Source organism: Brachyhypopomus gauderio, chromosome 2 (assembly GCF_052324685.1).
Source record: "Brachyhypopomus gauderio isolate BG-103 chromosome 2, BGAUD_0.2, whole genome shotgun sequence".
Classification (NCBI taxonomy): domain Eukaryota; kingdom Metazoa; phylum Chordata; class Actinopteri; order Gymnotiformes; family Hypopomidae; genus Brachyhypopomus; species Brachyhypopomus gauderio.
Genome location: NC_135212.1, coordinates 36,323,191 through 36,339,730, shown reverse-complemented (window position 1 = coordinate 36,339,730; position 16,540 = coordinate 36,323,191). Strand labels below are relative to the sequence as shown.

Genomic DNA, 16,540 nt, shown 5'->3' with positions numbered 1-16,540 from the left:
GGCACTTGATGTCTTTAAATGTGCAACACAAATAAACTGACTTGACTTGACTACGTTCACGGCTTGTACGCGCCGGGTTAATTTATCTCACCTGCTTCGCTTCCACATTTCAGCACAGTGTTTGTCCTCTTCCATCATTCATCATGATTTTAATCCGCGTGTTAGATAAGCTATTCGCTGTGCTAAGATGTTTGTTAGTCAGCTGCCTGAGGCTAGCATAAATGCTAATGCCTTGTATACAACTAAGTGGGTATATCTGGCTGAATTTCGGCGGCATCGGACGGTTCCTCTGCCACCAAGGCAATCATCCCATGATGCAACCACAACTGCCCCTTGACGAAGGCAAGCTGCTAAGTAATTTTCAAATATACATTATTCCACTTCTTTCTGCTGTTTCTAGAATACTCAAGGTATATCATTTTATAAAACCCACGCAACATTATTTCCCCGTATATTAGATTGTGACTATTTTGCAGTTCTACACACCGATGGTTTAGCATTTCTGCTAACGAAGTCGAAGCATCAGGCTACGGTATAAAATTGTATAGCATATTGTATTCGTGTTGAACCACCGACGCAACGCCAGCAGCTGAGGTAAATAAACGGTCTCGTGCAATGCGCGGGAACAGGCCGTGTTGTAATCGCCCTACTACAACGTCTGGATAATAGACGTAGTACAGTGGAAGGCACCAGAAGTCACTAAATGACGCCATCAGCTAATTTACATAATACATGTTTTTGAAGCTGTAAAAGAATAACGTTGTGGGAGAGGGGAAAGTGAGTAAAAACACAACTACAAATGAACAACTTGTGTTGCATTTGAAATAGGCAGTCACGTCTCAAAATAACTTAATAACTTTAATACTTTGTATAAAAATCTTTTACGTAAATTACATGAATCAGTTTTTTGCCGTGTTGTTAATTGTTAGCATAGAAGTAGCAGTTAGCAGGAATGGTTATTCTACGTTCAACCCTCCTCCTTTATCAGGGCTCGATGTTTTTCCACAAAGAGGCACACACTGGACGAGGTGAGTGACAGGCTACGTGGTGAATGAGGTGAGTGACCGAGACTGTGTGAGCTCATCTCAGTGTGTCCAAAAGTCTCCAGTAACACCAAAAAAAGTCACTAGATTTGTCGCTAGTCGCTTTTAAAAAGTCGCTAGAGGGTATGAAAAGTCACTAAAGATGGCAACACTGGTCATGAGAACACAGATTTATGCAACCATGCTGTAATACCCAGCTAGCTAGTACATAAACTGAAGTTTGTTCAGTATAGGACCCATCAAAAAGAAATTACAATGAGGATGATTAGAAGATATGCATGTGGTAAAAAAAAAAAAAAAACTAAAAATGCAGACGTTGCATTGTCTTTAATCAGTTTTATACACAGTAACACTATTGCTGAATAGGTTGTGAAGACTCTTTGCATTGTCAAAACAAGCTGTCACACCTACAAACATCCGAATAATTCAAAAATATAAATACAAAGGAATTTAAAAGTTAAAGAAATATAAATTAGTTGTACATTTGTACATTGTAAAGCTGTCAGTCTATTACAAAGTAGAATAACTAAGGCACAAACTTGCTAAATCTGCCTGTTGCTCATCAGCTCCAGTCTGGTACTCAACAAGTATTAAAGGTCTGATGGATTTCAGATATGTTAGAGATGCAGTGACTGGGACACTGGTCAACACATTCTTAAATATGTTTCACATCTATGGATTGGTAGAGAGTTGGAATTGATATCATGAATTGTCATAGTCCATGCTCTGGGTCATAAAACTGCATTGAAAGTCAGACTTTGTTCCAGAGAAAGACCAAAGTTACTATAGGAAAAATGGGGATTTTTTAAGAACCAAACTGTGAAAATATGTTAATAGTGGATTTGCCAATTCTTGAGTGACTCATTCTTTTTCCTTTTGATGCAGAATGAATGGATTCCATTATCAGGAGTAAAACATTTGGCTTTTATACAGTTTACATATTTGTTGATCACTATATACATGTATCATGGAATCCCAAAGGCTTTCTCAGAGTCTCCATTTACAGTTAGCACAGAAGCCCCCAGTGCTGAGGTGACTGGGTCACTGAGGTCATTGCTCACATGGCACAAGCGTCCAGCAATCATATCCACTTAGTAAAATATCCAAACCTCAAAGATATTCCTGTGGACAATTCAGCAATGTTCTCACATGACTCCAGATCAGGGATGTTTCTTTTGTTTATTTCTCACCTTTATTTCTGAAACACACTGCTTCTTATTTCCCATGCCCACTGTGCTGAGATCACTGCAGATCTTTTGTGTAGTGTCTTGTTACAGCTCCCCCTAGTGGAGGAACCAATAGCGATAGGGTCTGAAGGGGCTTGTTTTATCTGTAGTTCTTGAATGCCGTTTGCCGCTGGGCAGCGCGTGTACAGGAGGCGCAGCAGGCCATTTTATAGTAATTGTACACACACAGTCGCGCTTGGACTACCACGTTGCAGTTGAAGTATTTGTCTTGACAGTTTTCGTCTGGAGAGATAAACCAAAGGTAAGCATGAGGGTTTGTGTTTAGTGTGCCTATCAAATAATTTTTGCATTTCCATGATATGTTTAGCGGAACAAAGAAAAACTGATATGTTTGAATACTTTATTTTTCTGTCACGGTTTATACTACTATAGTGTAGAATGCTTTTTACACTCTTTGTGTGGTACTAGTTTAACCATCACATTTGGCTTAGTTCTGTCTCGTGTGTGTGTGTGTGTGTGTGTGTGTGTGTGTGTGTGGTGCCTACAAAGGAGTCTTAAGTATTGTGTTGCCTACAGCTATTAATGTTTAAGATTGTGAGATTGGTTGTTGGTAGATCATGTCTTAAGGACGTGGTTTTGTAGATCATGTCTTTAGGACAGCTGCTGGTCATCTTTACTACTGTACTGTTCAGTTTTATATACTGATTTCATTAAAGATTTTTTATCCCTTCAAATTACTGACATGTAGTTGCATTATCTGTAAAAACTAATTATTTTTAAGGTGTCAAGAAAGTTAGTTGTCAAGTAAGTGCAGATAGGAGTATATAGAGGATAAATGTAAGAATGTGATTTTAAGGATAAATGAGTATGTCCCGATATAACCACAAGAGTATAGCTGAGAGTTAGAGCAAGTAACAAAGCTGAGAGTATAGCTGTGAGTATAGTGGAGTTCTGGCTAACCAATGTGTGGCAGACAGGGCTCAGGGTTGCACTCCTCTTTCTCCTCTGGTCTCAGTTCTTGCTCACATGTCTTGCTTTGTGTCATGTTGTCCATGAGACAGCGTACCTCTCGCACACGGAATCCCCCCTCACACGTTTTGGAACACTACACACACACACACACACACACACACACACACACACACACACACACACACAGTTGTGGGTTCACATTTGCTTTTCATGACTTTTCATTCCATTATTTATTTGTACTATATAGTATGTTTCTTTGCTAATTAATATAATGATTATGCGATAAATAACTTGTGGGGTGGCACTGTAGCTTCAGTCAGTGTGGTACTAGAAAGAGAGGCAAGGCAAGATTATTTCTATTGCACCTTTCATACAAACTGGCAAAAAGTGCTTTACACAAGAAAAGAAAGAAGCTTATTATGACCCGAGGTCCATCACCTTGGGAAGGTCAATGCCAACAAATAAAGTAAATAGAAATAAAAAATTTAAAAGAATAAAAACAGAAATTGAAATGAAAACTAAAATTAATTTAAAAAGGGAAAGTTAGAGACAGACAGACAGATGCTCTACGTTACTGACCACGCTCCAGTCAGTGTGGTATCAGAGAGAGAGAGACAGACAGACATGCTGTAGGTTACTGACCGTGCTCCAGTCAGTGTGGTACCACTTGGCTCCACAGGCCTTGGTATGGCAGCTCTGCTGGCTGAGAGGCTTGTCCAGCGAAGAACATTCATATGGTGGCACCACTGTGAATCCCTCGTCTGACCTCATCAAACACACTACTGCCCTCTGCTGGCTGCCTGTGCCACACTCTGCAGAGCACTTGGAATCCAGACAGTGAAGGCCATTAAGCAAGACCCATCAATCACTGAAACGAGTTGCTCAATATGTCACTCAAGTCTAATATATTCAGTGGATGTGAGAACCCTCATGGAACATTTTAGCAATCACAAGTCAATCACAAAATCACTAAAACTTTATTGAGAGTTCAGATGTCAAGATAATTCTTACTCACAGTCACAAATTTCACTAAATAATGTCCATTATTATGTGATACAAGACATAACTTTTTATAATGAATTTGTGATTGTGTGATGTCCTGTGGGCTCACCTGACCCCATGGCCCAGCAAACCACTCAGTCCGGCTCTCGCAGGGTCCACTGTTGCAGACCTGCACCTCTGGGGGGCGCTCAGACCCACAACCCTCTAGAGGCAGAGTGCTAATGTGGTTTGTGAGACAGACCACACCGCGACTGCGCACCCCAATGCCACACTCTGCCGAGCACTGAGAGAAGCAGGGTAGACAAGCATGGGATTATTACTGGTGGTGGTGGTGTTTCTACATGTCACAGTTTTTGTTCTCCTGGACAGAACCCACCAGATCAGCCCAGTCTGTGTAGAACCAGCTCTTAGCGCAGGGCCCCAGGTCACAGTTCTCCACGTCACTGGGGCGGAGTTTCAGATTGCACTCCTCATCCTCCACCACGTCACCCACGTTGCTGACACAGTGTACCTCCCGTGACCTCTGACCCACTCCACAGGGCACAGAGCACTGAGAACACACACAGAATCAGTTCTTTGATCAATTCACACCCTGCTACTTCAGTTGTGTGCAGAACTAGCAGAGGGTTTGATCAGAGCAGTCGTAAAGTCAAGTTGCTTCTTCTTCTTCTTTCGGCAATTCCCGTTTAGGGGTCGCCACAGCGGATCAAACTCCTCCATCTGGCCCTGTCCTGAGTGTCCTCCACTGACACACCAGCCACTTATATCCTCTACCACTGCAACCATAAACCTCCTCATAGGTCTACCTCTCCTCCTCTTGCCTGGAAGTTCCATCCTCAAGACCCTCTTACCAATATACCTCTCCTCCCTCCTCTGTACATGTCCAAACCATCTCAATCTCGCTTCTCTAACTTTATCTCCAAAACATGCTACATGTGCTGATCCTCTAATAAACTCATTTCTGATCCTATCCTTCCTTGTCACTCCAAATGAGAATCTCAACATCTTCATCTCAGACACCTCCATCTCCCTCACCTGTCTCATTGTCAGTGCCACTGTCTCCAGTCCATACAACATAGCAGGTCTCACTACTGTCCTATAGATCTTTCCTTTCATTCTAGTTGACAATCTTCTATCACAGATCACACCAGACACTTTATGCCATCCACACCACCCTGCCTGCACTCTCTTCTTTACCTCTCTTTCACTTCCTCCATTACTCTGTACCCTCGACCCTAAGTAGGTAAACTCGTCAACCTTCACCAAATCAACTCCTTGTAACTGGACCTGTCCACCGTCTGCCCTCTCATTTACACGCATGTACTCTGTTTTACTCCTGCTCACTTTCATTCCCCTGCTCTCCAAAGCATATCTCCATCTTTCCAAGCTCACCTCCACCTGCTCCCTACTCTCACTACAGATCACAATGTCATCAGCAAACATCATAGTCCAAGGGGACTCCTGCCTAACCTCGTCCGTCAGTCTATCCATGACAATTGCGAACAGGAAGGGACTCAGGGCTGATCCCTGATGTAGTCCTACCCCCACTTTAAACCCATTTGTCATTCCTACCGCACATCTCACTGCTGTCACACAGTTCGCATACATATCCTGCACTACCCTCACATACTTTTCTGCTACTCCTGACTTCCTTATACAATACCACAGCTCCTGTCTCGGTACTCTATCATAAGCTTTTTCTAAGTCAACAAACACAATGTAACTCCTTCTGTTCTTCCCTATACTTCTCCATTAACACTCTCAAAGCAAACATAGCATCTGGTGCACTTAGCTGGCATGAAACCATACTACTGCTCACAGATCTCTACCTCTCCTCTAAGCCTAGCTTCCACTACTCTTTCCCAGATTTTCAGGCTGTGACTGATCAACTTTATTCCCCTGTAATTACTACAGCTCTGAACGTCACCCTTATTCTTGAAAATCGGCATCATTATGCTTTGCCTCCACTCCTCAGGCATCTTCTGACCTTCCAAGATTCTGTTAAATAACCCAGTCAAAAACTCCACTGCTGTCTCTCCCAAACATTTCCATGCCTCCGGTCCAACTGCCTTACCACACTTCATTCTCCGAATTGCAGCCCTTACTTCCTCCTTGCTCACATGAGGCACTTCCTGATTCACAACCTCTACCTCTTCTAACCTTCTTTCCCTTTCATTCTCTTGATAAAAAATATCCTCAAAATACTCCTTCCACCTTCCCAAGACACTCTCCTCACCAAACAACACATTTCCATCTTTATCCTTTATCATCCTAAACTGCTGCACATCCTGCCCATCACGGTTTCTCTGTCTTGCCAATCTGTACAGATCATTTTCCCCTTCCTTAGTGTCCAACTTCTCATACAGCTTGCTATATGCCTTCTCTTTAGCTTCTGCCACTGCTCTCTTTGCCTTGCGACACATCTCCTTGTACCTCTGTCTACTTTCTTCATCTCGCTGAAAATCCCAATTCTTTTTAGCCAACCACTTTCCTCTCAAACGTTCCTGAACTTCCTCATTCCACCACCACAACTCTTCAACTTCTAGAGGTGTATTCAACTAAGGATTTTCCTAGTCGAATCTGATTCGTCCGATTTTCCCTTTAGTCGACTAATAGTCGAATCAGGGTTTTTTTTTAAGAGCACCTTAAACGGGATCTCGTTCTCATTCAGGACTTTTTTCCACTTCAAAGTAAAAACCTAAAACACTCAGATAAATGAATAAACATGGTAGGTTGGCTTTATTCAGCTTTATTATATATATAACGAAAACAAAGACATTTGATGTAACAACTAATGCTTAGCAGCATCCTTGGGCACCCCCATGCAGTTAGAATGGTACATTCGACTATGACGTTCATGGTCGACTAGGGGGTATAGTCGACTATAGTCGAATCAGCGACTATTGCAGGTCACCCCTATTAATTTCGTTGACGAATAATTTGTCATAGTTTTCATCAACAAACCTTTTTTTATGACGAAAACGAGACCATAACTAAATAAAAACTATACGAAGGGATAAAAACGATGATGAAATTAATGGACATTTTCGTCAACTAATAAAAACGAGATGAAAATATTGGCCAGCGATGACATTCAATCAGATCTGATTTAGCTTTTGAGAAAGGCAGGGATAAGTTAATTAGAGATCCAACCATAATTACTTCAGCGTACACTGAGAGGCGGGACAAACTGGGTAACCGTCCATTCAGTACTAACGTCTTCAAATCGCACACAACCCGGGAAGACCAAACCAGCCTGTGAACTGTGGCTACTCATGAAACTCCACTCGAAGTTAACTCGGCAATGTCAGCAGGGAGAAAGATGAGCGGCGATATATGGACACATTTCTCCTTTGACTTTGAGAAAAACAAGACGGTGTGTAAACCATGTGGGACGATGATGTTGGGAAAAATACAACAAATGAAATGACATCTGTGGGCTATGGCATTGTTGTTTTTACGGCACCCAGTTTTATATAGAATGTAATATGTTGTTCATAAACTCCATATGTTTTCAGGTAGAGCGGGCCTACTGGTCATCAATGTTTTGTTATTGTTATGCTCAATAACTATAAGTTCAGGTCAATAAAGTTGTTTGGAAATTTGTTTTTGTATATATTGCACATACAAACAATAATATTCTATAACTGGTTAATAAATGTTTCATTTTGTGCAAGTGTATATAATGACTATTACACCATTTATATTTTAGTCAACTAAATTCTTTTGATAATTAGTCAACTAAATTCTAATGATAATTAGTCGACTAAAACTAGACTAAGACTAAAAACAAATTCAATGACTAAATTATGACTAAAACTAAATGACATTTTAGTCAAAAGACTAAAACTAAATCAAAAATTGTTGTCCAAATTAAAACTGCTTCCTAGCCACATCCCTCACTACATTTGAAGTCTCATCCCAGGTATCCAGAACACCACCACCATTACCCAGTACCTGCCTCATCTCATCCCTGAATTTTACACCACAGTCCTCATCCTTTAACTTCCACTACCTGATCTTAGGTTCTACCAGTGTTGCGAATAACGCCGTTGACGGCGTCATTTTGTCAGTAACGGGATAATATAATTAATTACTTTTCCTGTCGTTACAACGCCGTACAAACGGAGAAGAGGCAGAAATGGCGAGTCAGGAGCAAGCCGAGGAAAAATTAACATTTTCAAGGTGGCGATATAAACATTATTTAAGAAAATACTTGAAGTTCCTGAATGTCTACCAGACTGGGTATTTGATTTATTTAATTAAGAATAGAGGTTTTATTGTTAAGTTTACTTCTATTGTGAACAAACCAGTTGTCTCAGGTTGAGAGAATTTAATTTAATTTGATAGATGTAAATGCACTTTATATAGTGTAACTGTTTACTTTTGCTTTTATTTTTTACAAAGACTTGGGATTTTAAAGGATTTTATCCTGCACTGGTCTGTAGATGTGCAATAAATATCAAATGTTAAACACCTTCCTGATCTACTCATTTCAACTGACTGTAAAAACTGCTTTTTCAAAAAAAAAAATCCTTATTCATTGGCATATCACTTTTTTTAACTGTAACGCAAATAGTTACTTTCCCTGGTAACGAGTTACTTTTATTATAGAGTAATTCAGTTACTAACTCAGTTACTTTTTTGAACAAGTAGTGAGTAACTATAACTAATTACTTTTTTAAAGTAACGTTCCCAACACTGGGTTCTACCCAACACCTCCTCATCAATACTGTTCCCTCCACCAACATGTCCATTTAAATTTGCTCCAATAACCACTCTCTCTTCTTTAGGAACCTGCAAAACAACTTCATTTAACTCTCCAGAATTCTTCTTTCTCATAAGCACTGATGACATTCATCATCACCCCATCAATCTCTAACTTTACACAGATCACCCTGTCACTTACTCGCTTTACCTCCACTACACTCTTACTAAACTCCTTCATCCTTCAGGATTACCCCTACTCCATTTCTCTTCCTGTCAAGTTGCTAATCTGGATTTTCCATGTTTTCCTTAACAATGTATAAAGCACTGTCACTTCATAGCCATAGCAACTCAATCTAGATCAAGTTAATTAATTTCTATTCACCACCTAAGCTGTCACCTAACACCTAAGCTGTATATCCTAACACCTAAGGTGTTCACCACCTAAGCACCAGCTATCCCTGCAGTCCTTTGTAGTCCCTCCCCTTTGCCCACTCATTGGCCTCCTGCTCAGAAGGCCTGTCCCCCTGGCCAATCGTGGAGATGAACAGCAACCGGCGGCCACTCACAGGGCTCCAATCGGAATGGAGCTGCCATTCGCTGCAGATCTTCAGCTGGCACGGACTGCTGCTCTCGGGCCGTGGCAGGTGGCGGCAGCGGGAGGTGTGCACGTTGAGCGTGTGGTTGGCGTAGGTCTGCCGGCACAGAACCTGCCGGTGCTGCACGCCCAGACCACAAGGTTTACTGCACTCGGACCACTCACCAATATCCCAGCTGCCCAAGAAGAAGGAGACAAGAAGCCAGGGCATCAGATACTGCTTACTGATGAATATCGACAACACTGTTTTGCCTGTCCACTGAGAGAGTTCTCTCAAGGCTGGACTTTGTGTGGTGTGCATGAGATACAGTGAGAGATGGAGAGAGAGGCCTCACAAGGCTGGACTGTGTGCATGAGTTATAATCAGAGATGGAAAGTCCTCAGAAGGCGGGACTGTGTGTGTGTGTGTGTGTGTGTGTGTGTGTGTGTGTGTGTGTGTGTGTGAGAGATACAGTGAGAGATGGAGAGAGTCCTCACAAGGCAGGACAAGGCTGGATATTGCAGGGCTCCTCCTGTGGGCTGGGTTTGGCAGTGCTGTCACATAGGCTGTCTGACACAGGCTCTTGAGTGGCTCGATGGACACAACCAAACACAGTATGGCTACTGCCTGCACAACACATACACACACAAACATGCAGGTATGTGATGACAGTGTCCCTATCATAGGCAGTTGTGAAATGTGAAAGGAAATTGTAGAAAGTGGCATATAAACATGCAGTTCTGACCTTTGCCACAGGTGGCACTGCAGTCGGTCGTCCCGGTGAGTTTCCAGTTGTATTGCCTGTGCCTGTGAGGTGGGGCAACAGCAGGTACCTGGTTCTCAGGTATATGAGAGGGGTACCTGTGCCCACGTGCCTGTTCATGCGCATTCTGGGATGTCCTGCCATATTGCTCATACCCCTCATACCCCACACCTCCATTCACAGTGTTCCCTACAGAAAACAGGGTCCTGCTGTATCCATACGGCTCAGAGTAACATCCTACCTACTGAAGGTTTTCTTTAGCATGACATTCAAAGTTATGGTCAGAGCCATGATAAAAGTTAAACTTAAACTTTGACCAGAACTTAAGATTAGGATTAGGAAAAGCATAAAGTAATGTTTAAGATGGCTCACCCTCTTCTGAGTTGCTGGTAGTGCCACTGGTATTCTCTGAAGGCAGGATGTACTCATAACGCACTCCAGGATTAGGTTGCTGGTAGATTATCTGAATGGGAAAACAGAGCAGAGACATAAATTCATGATGTATTGGGGTTTCAGAAAGATTTTAGAAATTGGTTTCTGGGAGGTAGAGACTTGGCAAAACCTTTGTATCTAGTGTCTAATGCAGTGCCTGGCAAACACTTTTCCTTCATTTGCATTATTTGTGTCCCCTGATGTGTGACAAGGTGACCACCCCATATGCAACACTATCACATTGATGTTACCAAAGTTCTCTTGAGGTTGGGGGAAGCAGTGCAAAAGCACTTCCTGTATTCACGCTATTTTCCATGACAACGCTGGGCAGGGCCATCTTGGTTGACTTTGTGTTAGAACTTCCGGTGCTACGGATACGCTGATACCGATTACAAGCAAAACGACAATAAACACAAAATGACTAGAATAATATGTTCAGTTAGAGGGTGTCACAATAATTGGAAGAAGAGGAAAACTTGGCTTGACCAACAGTGTTACGAACACAGCTCGAAAAGATCTGAGTGTTGTGGGGCACCTTATAACTTATATCCACCGCCTTCCAAAGAAGAGGACCTGCGTCTAAGGCTGAAGGCGCTAAATTTAAAACATCCACCCAAACGTCCATACGTCTGCTCTTATCATTTTGTGGAGGGGAAACCAACACCAGATCATCCTTATCCCGAGAAATGGCTCGGTTATGAAGCTCCGATTAAGCAAACGCGTCGGGTGCTTGTGAGATAAGTAACTACTTTAAAATCAGTGACCACATCTTTTCCTTGCATTCATTTTATAATTTTAAGAAGACAAGAATGCCTATTTTATGAAAAAAATAATTAAAATGTAGTAGTGTACACTAATGCAAAAATAGCTGACCGGAAGTTCTAACACAAAGGCGGAAGAAACACACACTTGAAAGTGGGCGTGGCGAAATACGGTGAATAGACGGATTGTCCATGCCACTCACAAACACATCCAGGATCTCATTGGTTGGGCCCTCTGCCAGAAAGGACTCCCCGGCAGTGCTGCTTATTTCATTGGGCCGACGATATGTGAACATGGTCCCACCTCCCTCGTACTTTCCTGGTCGGTCTATGGCCCAGTTTCCATTAATGATTGAACGTCCAGAACGGCTCCGCAAAGCTAATGGACAGCAATCACATACACACACTCAGACATTCAAATGAATTTGCTGGGACATAAACATAGCCATATAGAAGCAACGAAGTTCAATTTAAAAGGATTAGAATCTTTGCAGGTGACACAAAATGTCAGTCACATTATGAGCTCCGTCTTCGTCTAGACATGGCACAAAAAGGTCTTGGGAAGAAATCAAGGGCTACACAGCGTAAGATCTTTGGTTGTTGGGTTTCTAGTAAGGACATATAATTGGAGGACAGTTTATAAACCATTCAGTCTGTAGAGAGAATTAAGTGCAATGCCTGTTTTTTCTGGAATTTTCCAAACATTATTCAATGCCGTAATTCAGCGACTACAGTGATGACCTTGCAGATGCTTCTGTTCCACTGCTTCTCTCTCTCATACACACTCATACACACTGCATTGATCACAGTCCCCACACTGCTGTGATTCGCCTGCCGCCATTGCTGTTCCACATGGTGGCTCTGCCCAGCCCAGACAAGGCCATGCTTGCCTTCTCCCCAGGAGCTCACACCCGGGGCCTCATCACCTCAAACATCTCTGGGGCCTCCGGATGTGGCTCCGGAAATTAGTCCCTGTAATCAAAGAGGCCAACTGGCAGTGTGGGCAAGGGGGTGCTGATGTGCACAAAAGCCCCCGGGGCCAGTGGGGGACGACGGGGCTGTTCCAGGCTGTTCTGACACATGTCCACAACTCAGCGTGGCTCTCATTAAAGCAATGTCTCCAACAGTAAAACACTGACATTCCTCCAGTCACTCCCAAAATAGCACCGAAGCCAATTTCTGTTTCACTCTGTCACACACAAACATATTGGCACTGTAGCTGTTTTTAGGAGGTCTAAGTTGAAGAGTTTGGAGATAATTACTGTGATGATGAACCCATTTATGGACTTGAAAGAAAGAAAATTTCTTTTTGATTTAACAATCTGGACAATTTTGCAAGCAGGAGGTCATGAACTAATCTAACTTTTTAAATAAAGAAAATGTAAGAAAAATGTAAAAATGTATTTAAGTATTTAATCCAATCAGGCATAGCTTATTACATTGTGTGTGTGTGTGTGTGTGTGTGTGTGTGTGTGTGTGTGTGTGTGTGTGTGTGTGTGTGTGTGTGTGTGTGTGTGTGTGTGTGTGTGTGTGTATAGTCCAACTCACCAAGGTAATTCTGGCTCCTGACCATCTCGGTCACATTGATCTTGGAGGCTCCCTCTGGGATCTCCACAACTTTGTGGTAGCCCACTCTGGTCAAGCCATGCTGGAACAGACCAGAGACCAGCCTGCAGGCCGTGTTGTCTCCTCCACACACACCACATCGATCCACCACCTTCCCAGAACCCAACAATTCATCACATCCAGGATTCTGTCACACACACACACACACATATGAGAGTGTGAGAGGGTGGGGAGAAGGAGAGTGATAGAGAGACACAGAGTCTGACATTAGGCATCTTAGGGGCTTTTAAACAGATGATGAACGGGGTGAGGAACGTGCCTTGGCTGTCATGGGAACAGGGAAAACTAAACGATCCACAGTTTTACTGGAGTGACAGTTACGGACTGGCTAAAGGATGATCAATTCTTGTTCTCAACAAAGTAAAAAATAAAAGTAAAAAGTTGTTTTCTAATAAAAACTATTAATTTGCTCTGTTAATCCTCTATACTGTCTAGTTTGCCACATATGAAATGTCCTGTATCTGCTGGCCTCCAGCAGTCTAGAGCAGAACAAATGCAGGAAATTGTTCCCAAACACACAGCAGTGCTTAGTGTCAGTATCCTACACAGGATTTGGCCAATTTACCATTCTACCATTTACCTGACAGTCCTACTGTCATTTTTGTTGTGTATGATATTACTCCTCCCATAGGTCCCCACGAGGACCTACTATAGAACTGTAGTAGTAAACTAGTCACATGACCAAATGGGAGGTAAGGAGACTCAGGAGACAGATAGCATCCGTTGCAGTCTGAATTTATCATAAAGTTTCCTTGAAATCTGTTTTCGCCAGACAGAGAATGCCAAGGGAGTCGTAATTAAAAAGTACAAGAACATAAAATGGAAGGAAAAAAAACACTTGCAAGATGACAAGCCTGTGGGTTTAACAACAGTGTCTTAGAGTCACAGTGACTCTATAGCAGTATTGCTCACAAACAACCTATAAACTCAAATGTCAAACTCTTCCTCAGAGGTCTAGTTTGAAAAAATAAAACATTAATCAAACAATCTAAATTTAAAAAATAGAAAAGAGAGACAGGCACAGTGTGACTGAGGTAAAGAATTCCAGATATTAGTTGCCATGACACTGAAGGATTGACACCAAGCAGAAGTCAGTCTAAACTTTGGAGTCGAAAGGAGACCAGCATCGGAAGAGCGGAATGCACGAGGAGAAGTGAAGATGGAGAACCTCAGTGAGATCAGGGCGAGTGAGCCCATGCAGAGATCAGGGTGAGATCAGGGTAAGCGAGGCCATTGCAGAAATCAGGGCAAGAGCAGGGTTGGGTTTGGAATGCCAATGAGAAGGGAATTGCAATAATTGAGACAGTTTGGTAAGAATGACATGCAGATGAGAGTCACAAGGGTGAAAAAAGACTAGTGAGGGTAATAATGAGAGTACTCAAGATTACTACATGGTACAGGGTACTAATCAGAGATTACTACAGGGAACTAATCAGAGAGTACTCCAGGGTTACTGCAGAAGATTTAATGGTGGTTCCATCTAGGATGAGTTCAAACTCGGGGAGGTTAGAGATGACTGATTTAGCGCCCGTAAGCATTCCCAGGGTTTAATATCAGAACATTCAAGGCCACTGTAGTAGTGTGGTGGGAAGGCAGGAAGGAGTTAACATTAATACTTTATATCAGTGGTTCTCAAACTGTGGTACAAGCACCCCGCGGTGGTACGCCAGATGAGCTCGGAAAATAAAAGATTCTTTGAGGTTTTTTTTTTTTTACACAACACATTTTTTTATTAAAACAGAATTATGAGAAGTCCTGAAATTCAGAAACTAAAAGGGATGACTCGTATTATGTGCGGAGAAAATGTCGCTAAACAGCTCGACCTGGTGCATCTTTCAAACGACACAGTCACTCACAGAATTGATGAAATGGCGGACAACGTCAGACAAACATTGACTGAGAGAATTAAAATGAGTAAATGCTTCTCACTGCAGTTAGATGAATCCATAGATGTCACAGATTTAGCCAACTTGCTCGTTTACGTGCGATATGAGTATGAGGGCATGTCGCACGAAGACTTTTTGTGCTGTAAACCACTACCAACACAAACTACAGGAGAACTACATTATAACATATGTGTGTAATGAGCAGGGTTGCCAACTCTCACGCATTGAGCGTGAGACACACGCATTTGACTGTCTTCACACGCTCTCACGCCACACATCCGATTTCTCACACCCACAAAAAAAATCTAGTTTATTTACCTCTGATCCATATCTATGATTCAATGAGTTACTAGTTCGCTCTGGCGCCAACCATCGCGATATAATACTTAACCCATGTCCATTTTACATCCTTCCGGTAACAATTTACGTTCGCTAACCCCACCCCCGTCAACAACTTAAACTCCCCAAACAGCGTTTTCTTTTTTTTTTTTTTTTTTTGGGGGGGGGGGGGGGGGGGGGGGTTAGGTGGTGGTACGTGGAGGTTTTTCGTTTGACAGTTGGTGGTACTTTGTCTAAAAAGTTTGAGAACCACTGCTTTATATGATATGTGTATAGTCAGCATAACTGGTAATGCAATCATGCCTGAAAATAATCTAGCCAAGAGGATTAATCTGCAGTATACAGATAGTGAAAAGAAGGGGGCCAAACATTGAACCTTGGGGTACTCCCTGCATGACTCAGACAATGAGATTTGGATTTACTGAAAGCAAAAAAGTGAAACCCATTAGAAATGTAAGTAGTGAACCACGTAAGAACCGTGTCAGTGATCCTAATGGCAGAAAGATGAGAGAGCAACTCATGGCATGATAAATTGTTTCAAAGGCAGCACTATAGTCTAGAAGAAAAATAGAGAAGGCACCAGGATCAAAGGTAGGAAGATCACAGATGACACATGAGAGAGATTATGACTGGGTCTCTGTGCTATGCACAGTATGGAAGTCCAATTGAAAAGGCTTGAAGAGACCCAGCATGTTGAGGAAAGGGAGGAAACCTCCTCCAATAGTTAGGCTAAGAAAGGGAGAATTGAAATGGGATGATGGTTATCAATATCTGATGTATTCAAGCCAGGACTTTTTAAGAATGGGCATTATAGTAGAAATATTTTGAGCTGCAGGAACAGAGCTAGACACATTAATATGATGGCAGATATGTGCAGAAATAAGATTTCTTGAGAAGTCATAGGAGCAGGATCAAGTTGGCATGTAGAAGGCTGGGTGGAGATAAAGACAGACAACTGCTTGGTACAGGTTTGAGTTTGAAAACCTTGTAGTCATCTGTAGAAGAGATGGTAGAAATGTTGATAGATTTAGTTGCATTTTTCTTTATATCTAAGAAAATGGTTGCAGACAGGGCTTAAGCAGTTTGTTAATGGCATAGAAACCAATCCAGACTGAAATGCAGTACCACGTGTAACAGGTGAAATGTAGGAAGAGCAGGCAGTGTTTAGGGCAGTCCTATATTTACAGTTGTGATCAAATTTATTCAACCCCCACTGAAATAAAGTGTTTTGGCCAGTTTGACAT

The 16,540-nt window shown here is 42.2% G+C and overlaps 1 protein-coding gene across 2 annotated transcripts in view; it reads right to left on the bottom strand.

Annotated features, from left to right (window-relative positions):
- Nucleotides 1-1,355: 1,355 nt before the first annotated feature.
- The window catches only part of LOC143501783 (thrombospondin type-1 domain-containing protein 4-like), a 52,810-nt gene continuing 37,625 nt past the window's right edge, over nt 1,356-16,540 (bottom strand). For both annotated transcript variants that reach the window (XM_076995030.1, XM_076995031.1), the window contains exons 7-17: nt 12,994-13,198; nt 11,649-11,824; nt 10,625-10,715; nt 10,235-10,441; nt 9,987-10,116; nt 9,481-9,685; nt 4,581-4,754; nt 4,314-4,487; nt 3,845-4,024; nt 3,191-3,335; nt 1,356-2,512 (exon numbers count right to left, since the gene is read on the bottom strand). In XM_076995030.1, coding sequence (XP_076851145.1) covers nt 2,370-2,512; nt 3,191-3,335; nt 3,845-4,024; nt 4,314-4,487; nt 4,581-4,754; nt 9,481-9,685; nt 9,987-10,116; nt 10,235-10,441; nt 10,625-10,715; nt 11,649-11,824; nt 12,994-13,198 — 1,830 coding nt within the window. In that variant the 3' untranslated portion in view covers nt 1,356-2,369. The remainder of the gene's footprint in view (nt 2,513-3,190; nt 3,336-3,844; nt 4,025-4,313; nt 4,488-4,580; nt 4,755-9,480; nt 9,686-9,986; nt 10,117-10,234; nt 10,442-10,624; nt 10,716-11,648; nt 11,825-12,993; nt 13,199-16,540) is intronic.